This window comes from Aplysia californica, unplaced genomic scaffold (genome assembly GCF_000002075.1).
Source record: "Aplysia californica isolate F4 #8 unplaced genomic scaffold, AplCal3.0 scaffold00013, whole genome shotgun sequence".
Taxonomy (NCBI): domain Eukaryota; kingdom Metazoa; phylum Mollusca; class Gastropoda; order Aplysiida; family Aplysiidae; genus Aplysia; species Aplysia californica.
In genome coordinates this window covers 1312397-1340191 of record NW_004797283.1, presented here as the reverse complement: position 1 = coordinate 1340191, position 27795 = coordinate 1312397, and the positions used below count along the sequence as shown (strand labels likewise).

General features: G+C 39.2%; 1 protein-coding gene across 2 annotated transcripts; it reads left to right on the top strand.

Annotated features, from left to right (window-relative positions):
• The first annotated feature begins 571 nt into the window (after positions 1–571).
• On the top strand, positions 572–25938 carry LOC101849741 (C-terminal-binding protein). Of its 2 annotated transcripts, none has more exons than XM_013084566.2 (11): positions 572–780; positions 7303–7387; positions 8049–8183; positions 9896–10053; positions 10580–10724; positions 11412–11618; positions 12854–12952; positions 15217–15342; positions 16384–16515; positions 17799–17985; positions 20548–20676. In XM_013084566.2, exons 3-10 carry the CDS (start codon positions 8144–8146, stop codon positions 17981–17983), a joined length of 1092 nt encoding a protein of 363 aa, XP_012940020.1. In that variant the 5' UTR covers positions 572–780; positions 7303–7387; positions 8049–8143; the 3' UTR covers positions 17984–17985; positions 20548–20676. The 2 variants fall into 2 exon arrangements, with proteins under 2 accessions (XP_012940020.1, XP_005090206.1); XM_005090149.3 differs by having other exon boundaries at positions 574–780; positions 17799–17975; positions 20548–25938.
• The last annotated feature ends 1857 nt before the right edge of the window (positions 25939–27795 follow it).

The following is a 27795-nucleotide window of genomic DNA, read 5'->3' as shown; positions in this document are numbered from 1 at the left end:
ACGCCAGTGAGAGGAAAAGATCACAGCCCCCTTTGCTTGCGGAAAAGATTGCACAGGAACGGAGTTATTGATCGTTTGCTTTCTCGACGTCAACGATCCACTTTAGCCAAATATCGTTCATAACAAAATAGTTCACTTGGCCAAAAAAAAGTGTCCGCAGAAGTCCGCGCATTGCTTTAGATGGCGCTGCAGTCTTTGTTTTGAAGCTCTTTTTCGTTTCTCTAGAAGAAGAATAGGAACAGCTCAGTTTCCCTTTTATTGTTTTTCACACAAGTATGGTAACTCTGTTCCCGACGAAGTTCGCACTTTTTCGGAGAGGGCGCTACCGGATTTTAAGGACACTTTTTTAATTGGCTCAAAGAGAGGAGGGAACTATCGTGTTTAGGCTTATATGCACAATCTTTGCTTCAGCCTCACATTCGATATGGTATTTTTTCTTCGATACCAGTTTACCAGTATCGAGACCTTCGGAGAGCAAAAATAAGGACAAGAACTTAATTCACTCCAAAACTATTTAAGCCTCCACATCTGCATTGGGTCAGACTTATTATTTTTGTCTATGATTTGCTAGGAAGGTGCATACTAGATAAAAATAAATTACAACTATTTTAAACTTTGGGGCCCATGCTTACGGCACTAAGCGATTGATAGCTCCTTGCAAGCTCACGTAGTTCACCCGAGACATCGCGAGACTTCAAACGCCATTGGCCTTTATTGCGGAGCTTCGCACGCTTGGTGTAAAATTCACCACAGCAAGCCGGACTGTCTGTAAATTTTAGGGTAAAGAAAACATTAAGTTACTCCAAAATGTATGTTAATGTGCATCATATGCTTACACATAATGCAGGTGATTGCTTTAGATCTAGTTCTGTGTCGATGGAGCGTCTTCGTTTTCATTGTTTGGCGGTCTTTCTCCGTCCTCCCCGGTCCATGCTCTTCCTCACTGTTTCAATCAAAGTACCCCGTTGAATTTCAAAGAGCTTCTTTGGTTATTTGGTGTGTTGATGTCTGTTCACGTCGATTTGAGTATTAACAAGGGAGGAGACAGCCAAAATAGATGGTTTGTATGGCCAGTCAGAACGTCTAATGTCAGTCACTGCAACGATCCCCTCCCTGTGCCGAAGAGGCCTACTAATCTACCTAGCCTAGACTTAGTAGAGTAGAGACAACAGAGACCGAATTCAGTGGCTGAGCCTTCCCTGTTCTTTTGTGTTGTTATTGCAATTAGTGTTGGCTTTGTCCTAGTTGTTCGTATTCTTCCTGCATCCAAGCTCCACAATCCACAGACATGGTATTTTTAAATAGTGTTCTTGTTTTAGTTTTTAATTTTTACTGGTTAGATCCAGAATCTAGACTAGGCAAGTTTGGTTGTTCCGACAGCAACTGACACTCAGACTCAGAGAAGCCGTAGCCTTTCGCCTTCCTTTTGCCTTGGGCACTTGTTAAGATTTGCTGTCCCGCCGCCATGTTGGTTTGTTTACATCAGCAACTCAAATGTGACACAGATTTAGATTTCTTCTAACATAGCAAGAATCCAACTGCAACTGATTGCCGCCCCGAAAGTGCGCGCTAAAACTTAGCCTTCCTATAGTTTGCCAGTCGGAACGAGGATTTTAGTTAGGCTGGCCCTATTTCTCTGAACGCTCGGGAAAAGAAACTTGTACTCTTATTTCTCCGAATGGTTTCCGTTCGGAAGTGGCTATCCTCACACGGGGTGAGAATAAAAATACGATCTACCTTTCACCACGGGTAAGACTTGCCAGCGTAGGCTATTCTCACCCGGTGTGAAACAAGACCTGTTTTTCCTCATTTCAGAATACTGTCAATCAGTGTGGATTATCAAATTGATAAAAGCCAAGAAAAAATTACGTTATAGCTCAAAAGTAAGCTAATTTGATCGTCTACAAAGATGCTATGGCTATTTCTCTTTTCGAATGAGCCGAACTACACGGGTCGCCATTTTGTTTTGCCCGGAAGTTTTCGCAAGATCTACTCCTCTCTCTCTCTGTCTCTTTCTGAACACTGTCTATCGGTGTGGACGATCAAATTGACCAAAACAAAGTTAAAAAATGATGTTAAAACATAAAAGTACATTAATTTGGTCGTCTACAAAGATGCTACGGCTATAACTTTTCGAATCGAGCCGAACTACGCGGGTCGCCATTTTGTTTTGCCCGGAAGTTCTCGCGATACTCCCCTCTCTCTCTCTCTCTCTCTCCCTCTCTCTCTCTCTCTCTCTCTCTCTCTCTCTCTCTCTCTCTCTCTCTCTCTCTCTCCACTGCCCACAGACAAAATTGCACGCTTGTAGGCTAACAGCAGTAGTAATGGAACGTTTTTCACGGCACAGAATTCTACAATTCTGTTATCACAGTGTAGAATTCTGTGGTTCAGGGTGAACGCTACACTGGTTGGCTTAGGCTATAGTATAACACGGTGAACGCACACCGGGTAAGAATAGCCAAAAGACTCGCCTGCGCTATTCTCACCCGGGGTGAGAATAGAGGTGGCCTTTCCGTTCTCGACATTTGTTGATAATTTGCGACTGGAGTGGTCTGCGCACGTTTGTGTGTGTGTGAGGGAGAGAGTGAGTGTGTGTGCATAAGGGGGGGGGGGGGGGGGGCGTGGAGGGATTTTATTATTGTTTACATGAAGGATTTTAGTGTTTGCTTTAGGAATGACTTCTCGAAGTAGCGTACTTTTTGAAGGCATTCAAATGAAGTATAATAGTCTGGGAACGTTGCCCCAAACCACAACTGAAGTATCTGAATATTCAGACATTTAAAAATCTCTAGATCTAGAATAGCTCTATAAATTGAATTTGATGCAAAAAATGGTTCTTCCAAGTCCTTGCATCGTGGCAGAATGAAAGATGACGCCTAAATCTTCCAAATAACCAATAAATTTCAAGAACGGAAACCGTTCGGAGAAATAGAAATTTAAAGTTTATTTTCCTTAGCGTTCAGAGAAATAGTCACTTCGTTTTAATTAACTCTTGTCCTGCGCCTGTGCTGAGATGCGAATCTTATCAGCAACCGATTATGCGGACATTCCAGGCAGGCCGCCAGGGTCACTCAGTGTGTACCGTTTGTGTACAGCGAGCGCGCCTGGAAACGTGTGTTTTTGCCATGAATTTGAATAGACCTGCATGTTTGCTGACAATCGCGAACCGACCCGCGAGCCGGCCGATGCTATCGCTAGGCCCACCTGTATTAGTCAATGTGCGAAGTGCGAGGCCTGGCCGACTGCCAGCCCCCCCCCCCCCCTTTTTTTTTTCTCCCGTCGGTACTTTCATTTTCGTGCTGACCGCCGACGCGACATAATTTTCGGAACTTGAGTAGAAATACGAATACGAAAAAGTACGACGACCTAAATTATCTACTTTCAGTTTCGTGCTCGAGCGGCCATTTTGAATTTCGTTTGTTTACAGATTGTTCAGATCATGTGGATTCATTCAAGTCCGACTCACTTGTTCCACTCTAGTTTCTAGATCTAGATTTATAGATCATTATAGACCTCAATGGAGGATTCATATTCCAATTCTATTATAGGTTGTGCTGTAATTTTGTAATATTAATGTTGGCAAAATGCATTTCATCAGGTGCGTGAATTATTTACTTAGAATCTAGAATTCAACGAAAGGTAGATTAAGCTTCATATATAACACACAGCGTTTTATTTAGCACTTGCGCTAATCGCAACGCGACGTTTCGAATAGGCACTTCCAAAATTTAATATTTTTTGATCAGGTAGGCTGGTATCATTTTATACAAAATGAAGCTTTATTTAAACGCCAAAGGCCAAAAATATACTACGAGAAAGCCCGTTCAAAGCTCTACAGTTCTCCACCAATGAAAAGACGGTATTTAAATTAATCATCAATCTTTCCGCGAAGCATTTGAATTCACGCGTGTCAATTTTTGAACAGGCGACTACGCATTCGGACCGCGAGGGGCTTCGCTTTCCTTGGCGACTCTCCAGCTCCTAATAATCAGACAAATAAACAACTTACACCATTGTAATGAGGAAAAGCTGAGCTTTTACAAGATGCATGACATTTGGTGTTTTATAGCGAAAGAGCAAAGAAACAGCGATCTGAATTATCCCGATTTCACCGATACCACGCTCTCGGAAGGCCGCAAGTGCACGCTCTCGGAAGGCCGCGAGGCCGTGTTTAGGCTACCTATTATTTGCGACAGTTTTAGTGGCTTTGTGTGTGATCTGCAGCAAACAATACTGCAGTTTGACCCCTTAAGCAGTGCATCCGTGTGTGGGAGTGAAAGTAAAAATTTACCCATTCTGGCTGGGGTATCTAGATGTAGATCTCATGTAGCACAATGGTCTCTAATAGACATACTTATCACATACCAAGGTTGACAAGAAAAGTACTAGATTTAGATCTACCAAATCTAAAATTTTAAGTAAACTGCAAATTTAAATGTTTATTTTGCTTTAGTTTTAGATGAAGCTGCCGATTTCAATTGTGCACGCAAAAGTGATAGTCACTACAGATGAAATAATTACGTTCATCGCTGCCAGTGTGCCTTAGATTATAGTCACTATAGATGAAAAAATTACTTTCATCGCTGCCAGTGTGCCTTAGATTCTATCCCTTTTCTGCTAGTCATTTTCTTTTTTGTCGTCTTACCATTATTATTTGTAAAATAATGTGTAATTACTGTGATAGGACTTTCCTGACTTTATGGCGCTGGGTACGGTCCGTGCCGGCCTTAAGCACGTTTCGGACTCAAGCAAGCTAAACGGCTCTTACTGAATTTTTGCTATATAAATTACACGCCTTTAAGCACGGTAACTTCGGATTCAAGCACGCTTCATTTACAAGACTGTCAATATTTTCATGATGACCCATCGAAGTTCGAACAGTTTACACCGCAGCAGTGGAGTGTGTCAAGAGAAACACAAAGAACGCAAGTGATGGACACACACACTCACACGGGCGGAGAGGAAGGCAGAGAGATGCACACAGCCGTGCGCATGGACATAGGATCTAGCCTAGGCCTAGGGCAAAGCTACACACGATAAAAAAAAAATACAGAGAGAGTCGGGGAGGCTGGCTGCGATTTGACCTTTGACCCTCGCTATCCATTAATCCTGATTGTGTATCACGCGCGAGGTGGGATGAAGGCGGTGGTATGAGTGGCACAGCGGGCAGTGGTACGCACAGGCAGTGTGTTACAGTAGGCCTAGTGTGCTGTATCGTGACTGGCCGTCTAAATTAAGTTTTCATTTCCCATTCGACCACAAAACAAAAACAAACAAGCGAACGAAAACTACCATGGCGGGTGTCTAAATAACAGTGCACACTTTTGCGGGACCGCTATAGGCTTACTTACAAACAAAGGGAAATAGCACAGGGAATTTTCTACATGAAAATCTCTGGACTATGTCTACTTCGCACTTAAGCACGCTTAAGCTTTCTCCTGATGACCGTGCTTAAAGCCGGCATGGACTGTAACACTGAGACAAGTGGAAAATTACGTTGTTAAACCTGGTCCTGCGGGAGCTGGGTTTTTGTTCCCCAATAAGCGTATTTCGGCACCTCGCCTTCCGTCCGGCCCTGACTCGGCACTGAGCGTCATCCACGTGATGGCCAGGCCCCGTATTCTCGCAGTTCAAGTTTGTGCACGTTAGTCTGCTTGAGTATGTGTGGGTTTGTTGCCTACTTGTAGAACCGCCTGCTTTGGTTCGTAACCAAGGCATACGCCTCATTCAAAACACGCCAAGTTGGTAGCTCTAGATGCTTGTCCAATGAATTCAGAACAAATCGACCTCTTAGGCTATGATAGTGCGCTCGCTACTGTATCATATCGCCTATATGAGCCCTCTGGACACCCTCCCAATGTGTCTTTTCGCATTTTAGCATGACTGGTCAGTACAATGCTATTTTTGTTTATTGAATGAAATTTCTGCTGAAATGACTACGCATGACCTGTTTAGACGTATCTTGCTTGAATGGATCCAGAAACAACACTTGTCTTTTTACCTGAACGCAAATGTGCTTGTTTTTATACAAAATCTGCTGGACGAGAGTTAGTTGGATCACGCTATTCGCCACAGACCAAAGTAGTATGATGTAGGCTGAAACAGCTGAATAAACTTGCTGTACTTGGTTAGAAGTTGGTTGCCATTTCATTTTTTTTCTCTCTGTGGTGGTTTTTTTTGTTGCAAGTTACATTTTTTGACTGTTTGATTTTGAAATAGCTCTTGGGAGAACTGCTATCTATTGGCCTACTCATTTGCTTCTCTCAGCTAGCCATTGTCTTGTCATTGTGGTAAGGATTTTTCTTTCACCCAGTCCCTTTGAATCCTCTTTGGGGAGGACTTCCTTAACGAGCGACCACTATGAGACAGTAGAATAGAGGGTTAGGGTTAGGTCTCTTCTCTATTGTGTTTGTTGAGGTGGTCGCTCGTTACGGAAGACCTTCCCCTCTTTGAGTGAGTCAGATTTACATCACATCAGGGAGAAACAGTGCATTCGGTGTGCAATGGGTTTCAGGTAGCTCGCGCTGTGACACACGCTTGCTTCTGTTTGATTGAAAAAAGGGGTACCATGACTCCAAATTTTTTTAGATCTTTCCATACAGTTATTTATGTTTTGAGATATGATACAATTTTTAAAAAAGTCTGCGTCTCAATTTGTACAGTTGGGGTTAAACGTGGCGCTTGCTTAAACTGTCTCATTAGCATCTATTTTGATGAGATGAGCCTATTTTCTTGAAACCTCTGTTATGTCTTATGTGTTGCTATTGAGATGAATAGAAATAGTTGAATCAGAATTTTTTTTGCATGGTCGATGGATTCTAAAAAATTTTTGTTTTCAAATTCTTGTCATATTGGGTGTTATTTTACTTTCGCACCTGTCTCATTTTCAGACTCTTCTTTTTTATTTATACTATTTTACCTGAATTCGACTTTATATTAATTGCCGCCCCTGACCAAAATGGGGGGGGGGGGGGGGTGTTAGAGGGCGTGCTTCCTCATATTTCGCCATAGTTTGATGTTTTGCAGTGTGTTTGAGATTTTTCTTGAAAACTATTGAATATTTGCGACAATTTTAGTGGCCATACACCATTGTTCTGCAGCCAAGAATATGGCCGTATAGCCCCCGAAAGCAGTCCATCTGTGTGTGTGAGTGTGAAAGTAAAATTTTACCAATTGTTGTAATATGTTTGCCCTTTTACTGGTTTTGTAGGTCTTTTTGAAATATTTTATTTTGTTATGAATTGCAAGTACTGTGGACATTCATTTTATAATTTTAATAATTTTGATTCATGCATTTCACAGACACATGGCACTATGACCACAGGTTAACATTGGGGGACTTTGCTGATCCCAGTGGAAAAAGAAAGAGCACCCATTTGGATATTATGTGAGTATAGTATTCATTTGGGTATGCTGCCCCAGAAAAAAATTCTAAAATTATTTGTCATCTTTGGGCATTTTTAGCTGTGAAAAGTAAATGTAATCTAAAGGAATCCTATGTGTCTGATGTATGATTTTATAAGGAAAGGAAAAAATATTGTATTCACTTGTTCAGGTCATCTATTTTAAGGCATCTTTAAAGTTGATATTTTATTTCTTCAATATAAAGCAGTGAACTGGCTTTTGATATTTGGGGGAATGATGTTAGGTAGTGTATGGTTTTTCTTCAACTGCTCTGTTGTCTAATAAAGTGTGTTTCTGTGTCAGGTCTTGAGGGAGCTTAGTAGCTCGTGACACTCCTGAGTGTGCAGCAAAGCAGTAAAGATGGTGGACTCTCGCTTGAATAGTTAATCTGCTCAGAATCAAAGGAAATCTGTTGTTAAAATTTTTCTCAAAATGTCGTATCTGTAGGTGAAATATGGAGTTTTTCTTTTTTATGATGGTCTTTCTCTGTTAAGTATGGCCTTTCCTGTCTGTCTTGTGTGGAATTTTACTTTAAAAATATTTTTTTAAAATAAACTTTTTAGGGATTTTTCCAGGTTCTTTTTTGTTTATTTTATAGATATCTGTGTCAAGAGACAAGCTGACAAATTTTTTTCTCTCTGCAGCATCTTTCTGTAGCCCTTGCTTCTGCCCATCACCCTTCCTGTTGGAAGTGGAACTTGTATCCCGTCAAGTCACAGTTCTGTAGTTCTCGTTTCATATGCAGGCTCCCAAGAAAGCTAGGTTGGAGCCCTCCACTAGTAAGTATTTATACATCTTTGTTCCGTTCTACTTTTTAGGATGTTTATGAGCATTGGGGAAAAGTTTTTTCATTGCTATGAAATAAGAATTGTGAAAATAATTTCAAAACGTATGTTGAATCATGGTGTTCCACATAAATATGAACAATTTTGCAACAAAATGTGACGCATTCATATTTCTGGTTTTTAGACAAATGATTTCTTTTCTTCATCCATTTACTAATAAACTTGAGCAACTCTGGTTTTTAAGTAAACATGATGTAAGGCTTAGTTGAAATTCGCCTTTTGGTGGAATCTGTAGGCCGAAGGGCTTGAACTCATATGGCAGCTGGATCGGAAAAGTAAAGTGGAATCTATGTTGGATTCGTATCCTTCACATTGATGAGATCTTCACACATTTTTGACAAAACATTACTTATCAGATTTTTAGAATACTTATAAGGAAGGGAATGAACGGCCAACAAACTTTCGTTGACCATAATTGAAGTCACATGACTCGGAGAAAAGAACTTCTTCGCCGCACAGAGAATATATCTCAGTTTGTCAAAAAATGGCAACCGCTTTTGTCGCGTTTAACACCCCCCCCCCGTACCGTAACTTTCTACATTTCTTTACAGAGGTAAAAATCGCATTTTGTAAAATAAAAACTGGAATTTATCTCACCTTTCTAGATACAACGGTATTCGTTTTGGGAAAACTCTGAAAGTGGCGATTGTGGAGCTTGGAGGTTGCATACCTCTGCAGTTAACGTCTTAAAAATTGGGCATTATACATAATTTGCATGTAAATTTGGTACTGTTTTGTTATCTGGTGTGCTGTGATTGTTTATATTCTTTTGGAAATGGCATTGCTAACTGCTGTCATTAAAATTTAAAAATCAAGTTATCATCAGTTTATGATTTTATCTTTTTCGTTTTTAAGATGGCCTATGGCGGCCAAATTAGATTTTTAAAATGGAAAATTAGAAATGGCTCAGAAAATGATGTTAATGATAATGATTATTATTGATTTTTGTTGATTGGTGGCCATCTGAGAAATTATCATAGCCTCATTGGTGATGCGACTGCAGATACCATTTATGAGAAGTGAATGATGGAAACCAGTGGTCACGGATATATGGTTATTATCGATACAGAGGAGTCCACTTAATTCGAAATCTACAGGACTGCTAGAATTTCTTTGGTTTTGCTCGGTTTTCCGTTTAGACAGGTTGATTAAATTGCAAAAAAAAATAATTGGGATTTTCTTTTGGTTTACTGCTGTTTTCGGTTACAGTATTCCGTTTAAATGGACTCCAAATGTACAGTCGAAACCTGTCTTCGACAACCAGCCATTGTCGAGGAGAAAAGTGTCCGTCTTAGACAGGTGACTGCCTTATACAGTGTCATTGCAATGTAAAAAATAGGCCAGGGAGGAAAAGAAAAGTGGCCGCTTGTACAGGTGATCGTCTTATACAGGTGACCGTTAGAGCAGGTTCAACTGTATTTAACCAACTATAGTGATTTCATACTAGTTTCATTTATAAATAAGTGAAGTAACCATCAGTTGAAATACTGACTTATAAAGAATTCCTTGTTTATATTTGAACAATCAGAATCAGTGGAATGTATTATGTACATTGAAGCAGTCTCACATATGTTAATTTGAGATTGTTGAATATTAGAATATTCTTAAGACACGGGTTCTTAAAAGAGTTCTTTTTCTTTTAATAGTGTCTATCCGTGGTCCAATCCCAAATGGTCCCATGCACCCCCGTCCCTTGGTGGCCTTGCTTGATGGACGTGACTGCGCCATTGAAATGCCCATCTTGAAAGATGTTGCTACTGTAGCTTTCTGCGATGCTCAGTCCACGCAAGAGATTCACGAAAAGGTATCTTTAACATTATCAGTTTAGATTTTTGTTGTTGTTTTATTTGTGCCTCAGGATGAGAACTTGGTTTAGTAAATACCAATCTAATCAGTATGGCTTATGAGAATGTTTGTAAATCCAGAAGTAAGGTGATGGAAACTATTTTATAAAATAAATAACGTACCTTTCTTTAGAATTACTTTGTAGACCTGTAGTCATAAATTTTCATGTTGGTGGGTGCTGTGGTGTAGTTTGCTCCTTCTTTCCTGTCAAACGTCTGTTGTCCTGATCTCTTCTCCTTCTTTTTTTGTGTTTGTTACTCTCTTGTAATGCCGTTAATTTAGGCTCTTATATGACCTTATTGTGTAGCAAGTGCCGTAAAACTCGTATCAAAACTAAACTTTAAAAAAATTTAAGTTGGCAGTTTTCATTGTTTTTTGTAATGGTTCAGATAAGAACGATTTTATTTGGAGTGTTGCTGATAAATTTCTTTTTGCTTTTGCTTTTTAAATCTTCTAATTGCTTATGTTGTGTTTCTCATCCTCAGGTTTTAAATGAAGCTGTAGGTGCTTTAATGTGGCACACGATTACTTTAACCAAAGAAGATCTAGACAAATTCAAAAGTCTCAGAGTCATCATCAGAATTGGCAGTGGCTATGACAATGTAGATGTCAAAGCTGCTGGTGAAATGGGTAAGATTTAGAAGCATGTTTGCGGCATGGGATTAAAGCTATTGGACTAGAGTTTATAAACAGCCTCTGTTTCGACAGTTAATGAATGTTATTTAATTTTTTTACAAAGTTTTTAATGCATCTTAACCTATTGCACCCAAGCTACGAGTATGTTTGTAGCTGCCGCATGCTTCTGTCCAGGAGCTACGGCAATAGTCGTAGCAAAATACCAGTCCACAAAATCGAGTCCGAACCACTTATCCAGGTTTCTATTGAAAATAATAGGTCGCTTGTAGTCATTCAGTGATTAATGTATATTGCTGTTTTAAGATGTAAAAAGATTTATTTTGGAAGAAGCACACAGGTCACTTGGTGTAATGGCAGTAGTTTTGTGAGAACGAGGACAATTCAGAACCCATCTATATGCAGTCATTTTCTGACAGCTGACGTAAAAATAAAAGTGGACCTCTTCACTGAATGATTTTGAGTCCTGTGCTGAAAGATGTTGTGCTGCATTTCTAGAGGGAGAAAAAATAGTGCTCTAAATGTTGTTTTGGCATTTCTGCAGTCACATCCTCTGTCGCAATGAATTGAGTCAGCTATTGCTATTTGTTTTATGAGATATTTTTCACCCATATTTTATTTTTAGTTTTTGATTAAAAACATTTCTTGCCGGTATTAGTTTTTAATTGAAAACATTTCTTGCAGGTATTGCTGTGTGTAACGTTCCTGGCTATGGTGTAGAAGAAGTGGCTGACTCAACGATGTGCCTCATATTGAATCTATATCGCCGAACGTACTGGCTCGCCAACATGGTTCGTGAGGGCAAAAAAGTTAATGGACCAGAGCAACTAAGAGATGCTGCCCAGGGCTCAGCAAGAATCAGAGGAGACACATTGGGTATTGTTGGTCTTGGTACGTACTTGTTTCTTTTCTCTTTTCCTTTGTGCCATGTGGGTGTGTAGTGTTTTCTTGTTTTCTTTTAAAATGGCCAACCCTTGTGGTTTTTATGTAGACAGTTATAAATCTTGTCTTTAAGGAAATCAAGATTCTAAAATTCAATGCTCAGGGTGAGTGATGGTAATGATTAATACTTTGCCCCCACGGGGCGACGGTAAGAAGCTACCCCTTTTCCTCACAGGATGCCAATCGGCGACGGTGTGATATAGCGTATATCGTATCTGTATCCTGGTCCATGGGAATAAAGTGTTGCGCGCTGCGTGGGTGGATAGTGTTCAGCTTATCTGGTGACACAGTACAGTCGAACCTGTGTAAGACTGCCACCCATTGTCAAGGAGAAAAGTGGCCGTATAAGACAGGTGGTCGTCTTAGGCTAGACTGATCTATATGAAGAAAACAAATCTTTCCTTTCTGAGGTCCCTACCGAAGGTAGCCGCATTGTTGTTGTTTTCGCTAGTTTTTTTCTTCTTTTTTTGCTGCTTTTGTGCTAATGAAATGTGTCAGACAAGGAGGACCGAGTGCCATGGTACAACAAACACATGGGTTGCCACCACTCGGAGAAGGAGCGACGTTTCTGTCACAAGTTCATGTTGACGTCCATTGTTACTTTGTTACAGACTGAGTAAACAGTGACCACTCATCTCACTTACGATTTGTGTATGAGTTCTGGGCGAGGCTTATGGGTTATGAGGGATCACACGCCTACCTCACCAGCAGCTGAAAATTTGTTACCTATTGGTTGACAGTGGGAGGGGCCTACGCAAAATGATTGTTTGGATGGACTACCTAACAAGAACGCTAACAATAACGACAGGTGATTGGATTATGACAGCTTGCCCACAACGCCTGGGGCCAATGCACAATTTATGACAAAACGTAATGGAGTCACTAAGGTGGCTGTCGAAGACAGGTGTTATTGCTTGGTGTGGAAGGGGTTGTGCGTTAAAATATGGAGGCCATGGCTGGGTTGGACAGGTGCCTGTTTTACCCAGTTAAATTATATAGAAAAAACGCAAGGGGGGAATGGAAAGTGGCCGTCTTATAGAGGTGACTGTCAGGGCAGGTTCGTCTGTACTTTGATTTATTCCATTCCCAATTGTATTGAATTGTAGTGTACACTTTTTCATTACACATGTTTTTTGTCCTTGTAATTTGAAGGGTTTGTAAATGTTTTACTTTTTTGCTTTCAGGTCGAGTAGGTACAGCTGTCGCAATAAGAGCAAAAGTCTTTGGTTTCAATGTTATTTTTTATGATCCATATCTAGCAGATGGGCTAGAAAAATCTTTAGGTAAGTCGAAGTGTTTGCCATATATGGTATTTGTTGTGATTTCTTTCATGTGTGGATGCTTTTTTTTTTTTCCAAAGCCCGAGGCATCATCCTAATCTTACTTTATTTAATTGTATTTAGTGCACTACATCAGATAGTCAAGTTCTAAAAATGTTGGTATGTTTTGTCCTGTAAAGCTGGTCAGTAGAAGATGATATGAGTTGATTTTAACCCTTAAAGTGCTGATCGCGACCGCGATAGACATTGGCATAGTAAAACGCGGTGTACTAATTTTTATACTGCTGGCTGGTAGGCTACGTAGAATTGATTTCGCCCGCCATTTTTTATTTTTTTTTGGTCACGGGGTTCGATCGAGGCGCGAGTTTTTTGTTTCGTGTTTAAGTCGAGTGACAGTGAAGTTGGAAAATTTGCGATTGCGACCCGCGACAAACATGAAAATAGTGTCGCTTCAGATGAAGATGTTCCACGTATTTTCCTTGAATCGGAAGATGATTTCGAGGGTTTTGATGCCGAGCTAACACTTTGTGGAATATAACGTAGGCCTACGAAGCATCTAGACTCAGGTCTAGATCTAGAGATCTAATGAACCGACAGTTTTTATTGTCATTTCCAACACCACTACTACAACAATAACTTCGCAAAATACTTTTTGCTTCACATATTGATAAAGAACTTTCAATATTCTAAAACTTTTATTCTTACCTTCATTAGAAATTTTGACAAATAAAAAAGTTATTAGCATTAAAAAAAGGTGTATGTGCAAATCTGGCGTTTTTTCAAAATAAATTCAGCACAGAGGGAAAATATAAGGGGAAAGAAGTCAGCGCTCTAAGGGTAACACTTTGCCGCCTCATCTCGCCGATTGGCGATGTTTACCGCCCACGAAAATAAATGAAACTCAGCAACCAATCAGAGGAAAGGTTAAACTGACGACATGCCAGCGTACAATCCCGAACAATTTCTAGAACCGGAGATATTGTCGTGTTTGTGCAAATTTCCTCTGCGGTTCGAAAACTAAGCGGAACTGCGGGTTGATCGCCGACCACACAGGCGCCCCACATGTCTTCTTTATTGCTGTAAAATTTCAGATCTCTACGTTCAATACATTTTACGTACCAACTTAAAATTACCACCCATCCATTGATAAAACACTAGAGCTGGAAACTAGATCACGCATTCCAAACGCGAAGTGCCGGCTTGCAAAAGGTGCGTGATCGCTAGGCGGCATGTGATTGGCTGCCTGTAACTAAATAGGTCGCCGATGACTTCACCGCAGGTTTTCCCGATAGCGCTTTACTGAGTTTTAGAAGGGGTGATCGCGTCGCGATAAAAACGATGTCACGCAATTCAACAAATTTCACTCATATATCAGTTCTTTAAGATCCAAAGTAATAAAAACATTGAAAAAGTGATTGCATAACTAGATTCTGCTCTAAAAATCACATGAAGATGCAGTTTCATTCATATGCTCCAATTCATTACTGACTTATGAACAGTTTTTCCTCAAAATACATAAAGACAAGTCCCACATTTTGGCGATATTTTCCTATATGAAGGTCCTTCAACATTTTGCAAACAAAAATCCCCATAACTTTTTTATTTATCATTGGATTTAAAAAATTAAAAAACCATAGTTCTTAGAATTTACTATATTTTAATTTAAGCCCATTTTTAAGCAATTCGGATGAAAATTTAATTTTTCATTGTCATTGCTATGTAAAGTTTTAGCGTGAAAACTAACTGCACAAAAAGGCGCTGTACAAAGCTTTTTGTTGTGTACTGTCGTCAATGGGAGCTGTTGAGATTGATTCTAGAGACAGGAAATAAAGAGAGAGAAAATATATACAAAAATGTTTTTCGCCCTGCTTGAGGAAACTCGACCCAAACCTCAGCCGCCTGTCCCCTTCATCATGTCACTCTTCAGGTTAAATTGGAGGTTGGGGGAGCTCTTGTAGTAACTCTTTGGTTGCGTATTTAAGCTCCATTTTTATTTTGATATGTTCAAATGCATGATTGAAGTGCAAGTGATTTGTCTGAAACAATAGCAGGAGACTCCAGTCCGGGCATGTCTGTTTCATTGATTGGCCACTCTTTCAGTAGAAGGTTTTTGTTGCCTCTCACTTATTTTGGAACTTGGCCATGAATGTTAAAAAAAGATACATGTGTGGTATTTCGTTTATATATTCTAGGAATAATTTTATTATTGCAGAGGTGTTTTGGGGCGACTTCCCTGAAAATGTTATAGTTTCCTTTTCCCATTTCAGGTATTACTCGTGTATACACACTGCAGGAGCTCCTTTTCCAAAGCGACTGTGTTTCATTGCACTGTAACTTGAATGAACACAATCATCATCTTATAAACGACTACACAATCAAACAGATGCGGCCAGGTTAGTGTTTTTAACATCACGGAAAATATGTCTTAGATGTCCGGTTTTGTATGGTTTGCTTTCTCCCCTCTCTGTGAAGTAAAACAAAAATGTGGGTGTTCGTTTGTTTATACGGGGTGCCCATTGTGGATGGGATCGGTTCGGGGGTGATCGCCCCACTCGTCGCCTGAAAACAGCATTTGTTTTTTAGGTGAGACGGGCGCGATCAGCTTGTGCCACATTGGCCGCTCTGTGCCCTCTATGTGACTAGCAAACCGCCTCAACCAGACCCGATTTTTCTTCGGTATGGCATCAAAGAAACAAAAAGGCCTCTCATTTGAAACCAAACTTTTTTGAATGAAGTACTTTGAATATATCGATAATGACTCCGAATAATCTTACGATTTTGGTAGGACAGATAGTGCATTTCGTTTCTGACCTCATGTTCTTAGTAACAGAAAATTGCCAAAAATGTCACATAGAACTTTGTAATTCTACGGTTGCAAATCATCTACACAAAAACCTTATATTTGCTACAACGAACACTCGGATTCAACTGAAATTGAAGGTCAGGCGCAACGACTTCGTTGAATCCGAGTTCCATTGTATCTTGTACTTAAAATCGGTTATAAGATGGGGATTACAAAGTCTTAATTTGGATAAAACAGGTTTGACAAGTTTTTTTCGTTAGATGTTTTTACAAATGATTTCATGTTACTCTTTTAAGATTTGAAAGAAGCGACATTATCTTATACATAAAACATAACGAACCCACGAGGGACACCATACTGTATCATAATTCAGGTACACTCGAAAGTTTTTTACATGTCTTTTACATTTTCATCATTATATTTTATTTCAAGACCATGTTGGTTACTAGATGTTATTGTGAGCTTTTGAGGATGTTTCTATCAACATCATTAAGCTTTAGTTTATAGCAATCTTGCAATATTTCCTCTCAGCCCGGTGTTTTAGCCAAGGACCTGGGGTCTATCCTCAAACTAGCCTATTTCACACTTTTGTTTCTGTGCATTAAAGATTACTTTTTTTGTTCAACCCTAGGCGCCTTCCTCATCAACACAGCTCGAGGTGGTCTTGTAGATGAGCATGCTTTGGCAGCTGCTGTCAAGGATGGCAGAATACGAGCTGCTGCCCTGGATGTACAAGAAAACGAGCCTCTTGTATATGCTAACAGTAAGTGTGTGTGTCTGTCTGTCTCCTCTGCTCTGGTTATTTTAATTATGCTTTGATATACATAAGGAAGGACATATCCCATTCTGAACTGGATTGTTGCCTACGTGATCATAATTTTTCTTAATTTTATTTATCTTAGTAGTGTGTGTCATATGTATTGTGTGTAATCTTTGTTGTAGTATTTGATGTTGAAATATGTGAGTTTTTGTGTTTACCAGTATTTTTTAATACTTAAGCTGCTCTTCATGTTACATGCTTTAATGTGAAAAAAAAAAGCAAAAAGTACCCTTTCTTGTCAGCTGCAACTCTGTAAGAGTCCCGTCCTAGTTTGTAATTTCCGATCAAACGTTTTTGACAGCAAAAATTTTCTGTGGAAATTTTCGAATTTCATAAAGATCCAGGAACTGAAATGTGAACTAATGAAAACGATGACGCATTTCCGACCATCAATTACAATTCCCCAAATAAAATGGGAGTGTAAGCTTCACATGAGTCGTGAGTGATTGCTGGGTATTTTAAAAGGTTAATCAGTGAGGCTATGGTGTACTGTCTTTTGTATGAATGCTCAGTCACAGATAGGCTTGTGTTTTTTTCCCCGGGAAAGTTGTTTCATTGTGATTCCATGACTGAAGATCTAGATTTAGATCTTTTGTTTTTTGCTCTGAAACAATGGTGGAACACATTGTTTCTTTTTGTGATAAATTTCAGCAACATTGTGGCGATTGTGACAATTTTAGTGGACATGGCATAAAGAAAGAGACAGTCAGGAGTTGACAAGCCCAAGGCACTGAAGAAAAAAGCAGTCTCTCCTATGCCTACGCTCTGGGGTCCCTTTGTCCCCAAGTCACTATACCCTGATGCCTGTAGATATCAATATCATACATTACATAGATCAGTATCATAGATTACATAGACACATGTTTTGTTTCATTTTGATCTAATATTTTGCTTTTACCAGATGAAATTACTGTCACATAGCAATTTAAATACTTAATCTAAAAGAAACTTTTCCAGGGGAGGAGTATGCCGTGGGACTCCCCTAGCTTTCTGTTCCTCCCGCCTTTGGTGCTTGAAATGGGTGTTATTGTAATGTGCATCTACTCTTTGTGTGATTTTCTGGGTTCCGAGAGCCACTTACACAGGCCTGCAGCTGAGATTTTTCAATTGAAAACTATCTTATTAGTATTACATTTTTGAGTTTGCCTGTCTTTGCAAGACTTGCTTTCTTTGGTGCTTGATTATGCTTTACTCTAAGATCACGTTTTGTTCACTTTCTTTTGCAGGTCCATTGAAAGATTGTCCAAACCTTATCTGCACGCCCCATTCAGCTTTCTACAGTGAACAAAGTGTGACTGAATTAAGAGAAATGGCTGCAGGTGAAGTGCGAAGGGCAATCCTGGGTCGTATTCCTGACAACTTGCGAAACTGTGTGAATAAAGAGTATTTCACCCCAACCACCAGTGAGTAATGGTAGAGTGTTCACTATTTCCTTTTTCCCTAACCTTTAGATAGCACTAACATACACAGTGAAGAGAAAATCTGAATGAACTTTGCTATCTTTTTAAAAATCTGATTTGAATTTTTTTGGTTATCTAATTGGTCAAGTTGTACCAAAGACTGAATATTCGGTTTTCACTTCACTTTAAGAACGCAGTTTGTAATTCGGTAGCGGTTATCCATTTTTCTGAAATCTTGACTGATCCAAGTCTTCTGATATTGATATACAAAAGCTTTCCCAATGTTTCCCTCTATTCTGTGTCTGGGTTGCCTGTCAAGAAGTTGTTGAAAAAGTGCCGAGCTGTGTTATCAGGATTTAAGGAATATTTTCAGGATGGGACAAAATTTTCTGTCCTCTTGCAAGAAACAAAAAAGAAAGGCTCACATCAAGGGCAATAACAATGTCATCTTACGATAAGATACATCTTTGTTGTCCAGATCTTGGCACATTGGTTTGATGTTTCACCACGTACACATACACGCACTTTCACCGAGACTTCCAATTTAAAAAGTCAACCGAGGGTATTTAATGTTTTCAATATGGAAAAAAAATCAACAGGGGGGGGGGGGGGGGGGGAGGAGATGATAGTGAATCTTGTTGAAGGTTGAGCCTATTATTGATCTTGAGCTACCTCGAGGGAAGCAATCCGGGGCACCATTTGTCCTGTCCCTTTATACTCGCACCGTGACCCTTTAAAAACTGATGCTCAAATTATTACTTTTTTAAAATGCCCTTGTTTACATCTCTTTTATAACTAACACAGATTCTGCAAATTTGGAGGTCGGGCCCGACTTCGTTTTAGGCGAGTTTTACAGTATAACGGATTTTCCTTTTTGGAACAAACTTTTTTTAAACAAAATATTATGGCAAGCACTTCGTCACTATCTGACTCCCCAATTTTACCAGTTTGTGAGGACCAAAGTAACGAAGAAAATGGGATCCAAATTAATTAGAAAATAGATTAAATAGTCATATTCAATAGACAGTCCGCACATGAAAACAGATCTAGATATTATTATATTGATGTGAACTCTATGAATGGCTTTATTCTGTATCAAAATGTTTGTTAAAGAGAGTGCTCTCAAAACGAAATGTAAGGTTGCACTATTGTTTCTAAAATTGCACCAATTTAAAAAAAAAAATTTGATGCAATATTCTCCCACTGGTTCAAGTGACAGCATGGGAAGGTTGAATAAAGTTAATTGAAAAATGGAGAAAACATCAAACTTTGATGGGTCCTCTTTTCTTTTTTCTTTTTTGAGCGCGTGCAACTGACACATACCACCGAATTATGAAACTGCAGTAAAATTTTGGGCTTGGGACATCTTAAAAGCTGGCCGACAATATATAGTGGAACTCGGATTTAAAGAGCTTGGATTCACTCGTATTCAACGTAGATTCTCCGGGGTTTTTTTCTTCTTTAAAATCAATTAAAGTAACCCGGATTCAACGAGCACTTAAATCAGCGAGCTCGGTTTCAACGAGGTCGCTTCCTGGGTGAACAGCCCCTGCAGACATGGCTTTGCTAATTTTTCTCCCAGAACGAACTATTCCGGGAAATCATCCATTGCACCTGCATCGTGAACCATTATTCTCTTAACCGATTGCATGCGACCAATCAGCGGCCTTTTTTCGTACCATCACATGCTTTGTTGGCATGCGCACGTGTCTACTCTGGCGTGTGTTGGGGTCAGATGGGCGACCTGCACTCGTGTGTGCGTGTGGGGGGGGGGGGCGCAGGCACTAGCGGTCCGGAGGTTGAACGTGAGTCTTTTTTCCCCCTCGGCAACTGATTATTATTACAATAATAAGTAATAAGCTAGTCTTGACGTAGATCTACGTAGTGAATTGCGCTGGTCTATGGAATCAAAAGTTGGCCATATGCTAGGCTCTACACAGCAACACAACTTGTGGGTAAACAATCGAGACGACACAGGCATGTGTATTTGAACGAATCTGTCTTTTTTTACACAGCTCATAATATGCAGACATTTCAGGCACTACTTGTGACTTCTCTTTTTATACATTACTTGCTCAGTGCCTGTAATTATCTACACAAAACCTCGTGTTTGCTAAAACGAACACTCGGATTCAACGAGATTTTAGGTCAGGCCCGACGACCTTGTTGAATCCGAGTTCCACTGTATATCTTGGTGAATAGCACTGAATGTGTTGAATGAAACCCCCTAAAAAGTGTAATATTTGACATTTATTCTCTAGTTCTTGGGAGTAAGCTCAAATTTTCGGACATGTTAACCAAGTGCTTTTTATTCTTTTAATGTTTTTTTTGTGTGGGGGGGGGGGGGTTGTTTGGTTTTGTTCTCTGGGTATTCTTTCAGTGTTGTCACATTTTTCTTTTGTTCTAAAATGACTTGACTGGTTATATTTCTGACACCTTTTCTTTGATCTTTATTTTGAGCTGTGTCATTGTGCGCACACCTCCCCCCACTTCTTCAACTTGTCATTAGTTATTTAAGGACTTAGTTGAAGTCTGTTATAACACTCTTGTATTTTTTATCAATTTTTTCCCCCAGGTTCTGTGCGCTATCCTTTTCCCCCAGCAGGCCCGTTTGCTGACAGTATAAATGGTGCTGCGGGCTATCCAGCATTTAACCCGGCTGTCGCAGCTGTGGCCATTCATTCAACAACAGACCATCCTGCCGTGTCTCATGGAGGGGCCATTCTGACCACCGCCCACACAGCTCCAGACTCTGGGAATCATGTGCCCAAGCCGGAAAACCCCAGCCCTGCCCATTAAGGAGGGGCTTGGTGGTGGGGGGGAAAGGTTGAAGGCAGCATGTACTCATGAGCAGGAAGGGGTCTTGAGGCTCTGATCTGTCTGAATGAAAGGCCAGCGAGTGTGAGAATTGTTTGTCTTTTTAAAAAAACAAAAACTTAAACAAAAAATTGATGCGTTCGGTGCTTTGAAATGACAGGTACTTTTAATCAAACTTGTATTTCACGATTACATGGGGATAACCAAAAAACCAACAAAAAACAAACAAAAACAAAACACGGGCCTTGACTGGAGGGTGTCTTGTTGCAACAATGTTCAAATATTCCACAAATCTTAGCGTGTAACTGGCTTCTAATTATGGTTGTGTTGGTTGCAAGTTGTCCACATGTTCATGATGAAAAGCTCATATGTCTTTAGGTGTTCTTTCTGTTGTCTCTGCGTACAAAGCAAGGGATCACATGTAAGAATGCAAATTGAACATCTTCATGAAATAATTTCTGTCGTATTAAGATGTTTTAAAATGTAGTGAGAGAGCAGTAGATATTTTTGTATATACTATACAGCAAATGTTTTCCTTTTTGAAATATGCATAGTGTGTCTTTGTGTCTCTACATTGGGGTGAATAAGAGAAGACCTTTATGTTTTTTCTTTTTTTCTTTTTTTTTAATCAGTGAATCATTATCGCACCTTTGAGCTTTGCTATATAAAATTAGAGGTGCAAAAAGTTTTATGATTAAAACGTTATCATTTTAAATATGAAAATCTTTTTTTTTCTCCAGTTTTAGGTTGAGTTTTGTTGATTTTCTCTTGAGCAGAGGAGTCAGGTTTACCAAAAAAATAAAATTATACAGAGACGAGTACGAATTCATCAGCAGGGCTGCTGCTGCTAGAAATGAATAGTGGCAGAGGGGCAGCATTATGTTGTCCAACTGTCTTGCTACCTGTCTTTTTTTATTTCAATCCACGAAACGTAATAGCCATGACATGATTTTGTTCTTGGCACATGCTTATTGATGCAGATGTGTCAGAAGTTCATGTAAAGCTGAAACAGAATGTTTTATGGCCCTTGGAGAGGGCAAATCTCAAATAATAATTTTCACAACTTTGAACAGTTGTTAGTATGAAAATGTTATCACTCATCTTTTTATTTTACTCACAAGTTCTTGTGAGAGGTTTCTGGACTTAAAGAAAAGTATGCACATGTGTTGAGTTGCATGTTTAAATTTAGTATCCACTACAGCATCAGCAGGATGTTTGTTTACACCACTGGTGTGGGTTTTTTTGTGTCCATTGTTGGGAATTTATCATGTGTGCGTGCTTCTGTCCTTGATGACTTGCATCAGACATACTGTTCAAAGGACACATTACCAGGTCCACATTAAATGACGTTGAATTTCATGACCATTGAAAGTTACGTTACTTTCTTGTGCTGGTGTTGTATATGTTCACAGATGTCCTTATTTGCATGTAATGTTTTGTAGCCTAGTACGGTGCGTTGTATGGTTGGTCACTCTTCTTGCTTTTTCCCCCCATGAATTCATGTCATCTTTTTTTGTATAAAGAAATGCTATGTCGTGCATCCATATAAAATATTAAATTGGTTACTAATAGATGCATGTGCTCTGTTCACATGGTCTTCAATTTGTGTGCTAAAGAATGTCTCTATAGATGTGCAAGTTCACATTTGAATGGAGGTGGACTTATTTTCCAGAAAGTCTGTTCTGTTCTGAGATTTCTGGTTCATTCATGTTACATTCTGAGATTTCTGGTTCACGTTCCATCTTTGTCACTGCAAAACATAATCATTTTGATTTTTTTTTTATGCTTTACGTGTCAAAATATGCTAGAGGGTTAATGTTTTTTTCTGGCTAGCTACATTCTTAAAGCATAATTTACTGATGGCACATATTTGGGCGTTATTTGAAAATATACAAAACACAGGGTTCATTCTCAAAGGATTTGGTGATTGCCAAAGACTCATTGAAGCACAAACTCTCATCTCAGAATGTTTGAATGTTTGCTGATACAACAATGTCGCCTTCCCCCTTTTTTAAGTTCTGGTATAAAAATGTCAATAAAACAATATACATGTACAATATTTCAGGCATCGTCTTTTTTTTTAAAACCATCTATCATATTCAATATTGTTGATAAATTGTATAGATTTGTTTACAATAAGGTGTTGGCTTATTGTAAAACTATCATATTACTATAAAGCATAACGTTATATATATATATATATAAATATTATATATATATATATTTTGTACGACTCCACGACTTTATATTTAACGAAAAAAAATGGAACGTATTAATTGTTGTTTTTATATTTGTTGCATAGGTTGGCAGATTTGGTTTTCATTAGTGTTGAAGTGAATATTAAACCCAGATAGAAAGCAGTGACAAGTGTGCTGGATCTTGTCTTTGAAAGTTGAAAGAGCATATAGAGGCTAAGTTTTTGCAGCTCTTTCAAGGACTAGCTACTATCGGTGGACTCTGAACAGTAGCGTCAGTATCACAATACCCAAAAAAATTATATGGACCTCAAGGTTTGGGCTTCGGTTCACAATGTTAATCAGGTTATAGATTTGTGATGTTTGTCTTCTGAAAGAACATTATCACAGTTGAAAAGAGCCAGAAAATCTGTTTATTGTGGAAGTGTGTCTTGACAGAGCTTGGTCTTTATTCTCCATTTTGATGGTCTTGAAGTTTCGCTAGGTTTTGCACTTGATGATACAACGCTTTGAAGTTTGTTTTCATCTGATGTGCACTGTCACAGTAATGCCCTCGAAACGTATAATTCTTACGGTCAGGAAAGTTATTTATGAACTATGAAAATGGGGCAGAGCCGTTAAAGATAGACATGCTTCATAGCAAGAAATGTTTCAGTGTGGGTAATTAAAATTATGGTTTGTTTTCTGTATTAGAAAATAAGCATTGTACTGTTAGGGGGCTGAACTGGTGCTTTTACTCACACTATACTGAAAGGCTTAGCCTTTCTGAATGCGCTTATGTTGCTGTCGGATTTTCTTTGGGCTGCGTGAGATTGGAGACATGCTTACGTGTATCAGTATTGATGGAACATAAATTGAGATGTGAAAATGAATAGTACCAGTGAGGATCCTCCTCAAGGAGTGATAGGGAAATTTTGTCCACTTGTGTCTCATATGGGATGGGTGTACAGAAAGCTAGAATATTTGGTTGATTTTGTATTTTCTTATTTTGTCCCATGTCCGTCGTATCCCAAACTGTTGCTCCAAGAAACAGCGATTTCATTACTTCGTTTCTTGTCACCAATGTATGCTCATTAGTCATATTCAAAATGCACTGAGAATATTATATTACTGAATTCGTCCTAAATGATACATGAAAAAATTAGTGAGATTGAGTTCTCACAACTTAATACTGAGTTTTTGCGCATCCAGAGTCGCACATTTTGAACTACAATACTTGAAGTACATGTAGCATGATATTGTTAATGTCCTACTTGGTTTGAAATGATTATAATCTACTTCATTTGTTGGCTTGATGACGTAATTGGACTCAATCATTTGTGTATATACACTGTGTACATTATCACTTAACACTTCTTATCGTCCATTTCTTGTTTTTAGATTTGCTGTCATGGTCAAATTGGTATTGACAATGGTGATGGATAACTACAAATTCTTAAAAAATCCCCTCCCTCATCACATATGTGCATCAGTCCTCTTGTGCTGGCTGAGGTGCGGTGAACACTTGTTCAGCTAGTCACGGTTGCATGCTGTCTAGAGCCAAAAGTCGGATGACCAATGGGGCCTCTAATGTAAAGAATAAACCTTCATGTCTAATGGAGTTAAAATTGACTACAGTTTGACTTGTATCATTGGCCATTGGTTGTCCTGTTATAAGACCATCATTGTGTGTCCGATTGCAGAGATAGACGGCATATTGCTTTTCAGAAAGGAATCAGGGTTCAAGTACTTTAGAAGTATTGTATGTGAAGGATCTTCCATCTGATTTTTGTTAACCACCTTCAACCCCTGTGCTTGAAATTTAGTGGTCTCAGTGGTCTCCCGTTTTTATGTAAAACTGAACCGTGTCTGGCAGAAATCGTTAAAAACTAATGCGCATGTTTTGCAGATCTCAAATTGAGTCCAGTTGAATTAACGTCAATCCTGAAGAATTTTGGACAGCTGTGGGTATTATATCTGTGTACGAAATGGGCAAGTGTTTACCTTCAGTGACATACAGCATGTAACCAGTAGAGTTCCATAAGCCAAAAAGAACCCCGCCCCCTCCCATTCCCAAGCTCATGTTGACTCCCTATGCATTTTCATCAGGTTCTCCTCGTGTTAGTTTCCAGCTGTGTCATTTCTCCCCTGATTCTATGCAGTTTTCTAACCCAATGTCTAGTTTGCGTATCACAATTCCTGTTTATTTTTCTCATTTTATGAAGACTCGTCCTTTTACGTCCGTGACTACAGAAATGTTGATGGTAGTCCCTCAAGTTTTTTGGACTGTCAGTGAAGTAACACAGGAAGAGTACCAATTTTAAAAAAAAGATGGGTTTTATAATTCTGTTGAAATTTACGTCCCAGATGAGCAAAAACAGACCAACCCAGACCAATACAAAGGTGTACTTGTAGTTTTAGTGGTAGTTGTCTCATGACTTTCCTGGTGTTAATTATATCGTGCATTGTCTTACCATATGAGGTCCTGCTAACCCTGCTCTATAACTGTAATAACAGAAGTCTGCCAAGTGACTGGATAGGAAACCAAGTGAAATGCCCTGCTCATGTGTATTATTGTACGTTTTTTTTAGTTGTCATATACTTGTTTTTTCTTCACTTACTCAGTGTCGGTTAATTTTTTTTTTTTTTAATTGAAAAACCTCTCTTCTCCATTTGTATATGTAGCACTGTAGTGACATATTTGTCCTTTTTTTTTTTTTGGTTTTTTTTTTTTTGGTCATCTTGATTCTCTGATCGTGCGTTGTTGGGCTGGTAGAGCACAGCGGGTGGAGGCCTGTGTGTTGCGAAGCATGAGAGGGCGACACCGTTTGTTTTGTGCTGCGGCTTGCCGACAATAATGGTCATCTCATTAATCATCTCCAATAAATATCATGATGTCTTTTGTGTGGGAGAAGTAAGAGTACTGCTCGTCTTCTTCCACAAGAACTTGTTAATAATAAACTAAATGACTTTTTCCAGTGTCTTCAAAGGCTTTGTTTTTACGGTTCTGGAAAATGTACAAGTCCTTGGCGTGGCTCGTTTAGGCCTATGTACTTCATTCTTGAATTATGTAGAGTAGAAGAATAGCCTCTTGCTGTTTTTAGGTGGTTTGAGGGCTCTCTAGTTTCTGTGCTGCTTCAGTTCATCCATGTTGATGACTACTGGTGAAATGTGGCTTTTCTGTTTACTCTGTGCATCATGTACTGACAGTAATAATAAGTTTATCTTGTTTAGTGCTGCCAATATTGGGTTTTGGTGAACAAATTCTTTGCTGTTTGTACAATGAAGTGGCTTTCATTTCTGGCTAACAAAGTCAATTGAGTTGGGTATTCGGCCAGGTTATATTTTTACTAGAGGAAGCCCTGGTTTGGTATCTCTTTAAGAAATTGCTCCAAACCTTTTTGACATACTGAATACTTTCTGTTTCCCTAAAACACACAACGGAAGAAAATGTCAAACAGCTGTCTCAATAGGTTTCAGACTTGATCAGTTTGGTTGGAATCCACATTTTCTCATCCGTCCTGGAATATTTTTTCTTATCCTGGTGTCCTGACGACAGGGACCACGTAATGTGTTTCGCTTTCAAAATGATTGTTACTGTGTAAGACTAGGTCTGTTCTAGGTCAGTGCTATGACTTAATGTCGTACTGGTAGCAGGAAGATAGATAATTAATTTCCTTGTTTTGGAATTTGTCAATTGTAGAGAATCAAAGGGTTTTCTGTTCAGAGGAGCATTTACCTCATGCTGTTCTGAAAGTGAAAGATGAAAGAGACAAAATGTTCTGCGGGTGGTTCGAGGATGTCACTGATAGGTCCTATTCTTTTCTTTCCCTCTTGTTTCTGTCTTGCTTTTTTCCTGCACTATATGACTGTTATTGTATTGATGTTAATTACAATAATAAATAGCATTTGTATAGCACATATCCCCGCTTGACAGCAAGGTCTATGTGCTTTACACTAATTATTACCCTGGCAGACCATAGAATACTGAGAAACATTCTCAGCTTCCTGGGAAGCGTACAATGCAAGCAGCTGATTAATCGCTCAAACACTAACAAACTGACAAGATCTTTCACTGTCTTAAAAGCTGGGTACCCTTTCCCATCTGGGTGAAGTGAGGAAAATTAGTGTAAAGTGCCGTTCTCAAGGCCAAAATGTCTGGATTCGAACCCACGTTTTTAGCGTGTGAGTTTGAGAGCCTAACCACCAGCAGGCTACTGACGCCTAGCAAAGTGTTTTACATCCTTGTCAACACAATTTGAAGAGTAGGCCTGGACTATTTGGAATACTTCAGAGGGACAAAGATACTTTTAATATTTTCCCTAACCTGGGATGTACACTCACATTCTATGCATAAGGCGAACCTGTCTGAAAGAGAAGACTCTTGAATCTTATTCTTCATCGGAGAAAACTTAAACTTTTAATAAGTCACACTCACAGGGAAGCCTGTGGAACTACATGTGGATGTTGAGCCATGACATGACAGATCAACTGCTCAGTGTTGTGTGTAAAACTCCATCATACCCTATGTCACTTTTCATACTGGTGTATGGCGGAATCCTACACTAAGCAGTTAAGATGTACTTTAAAATGGCACATTTATTTATCTGGTTGTATCACAATTAATTAGATTTACCACATGTAGCCTACTGTTGCTTACAAGTGTAATTTACCTCTATTGAAAAATAGAACACAATGGTGATCCTTAGTCTGCTTTTAACTCGCTTAGACCAGAGGGGGCTTATGCAGTTGCGAGCGCCGTAAAACCTCTACTAAAACAAACAAAAGACCAGAGGGGGGGGGCTCTTGTGGTCTAGAGGTTACGGTGTTCA

Coding starts and splice junctions, on each gene's coding strand:
- LOC101849741 (XM_005090149.3), top strand. CDS start 8,144: ATGCAGGCTCCCAAGAAAGCTAGGTTGGAGCCCTCCACTA. Junction 12,953..15,216: donor TGGGCTAGAAAAATCTTTAG/GTAAGTCGAAGT, acceptor TTCCCATTTCAG/GTATTACTCGTGTATACACA. Junction 16,516..17,798: donor GCCTCTTGTATATGCTAACA/GTAAGTGTGTGT, acceptor TTTCTTTTGCAG/GTCCATTGAAAGATTGTCCA.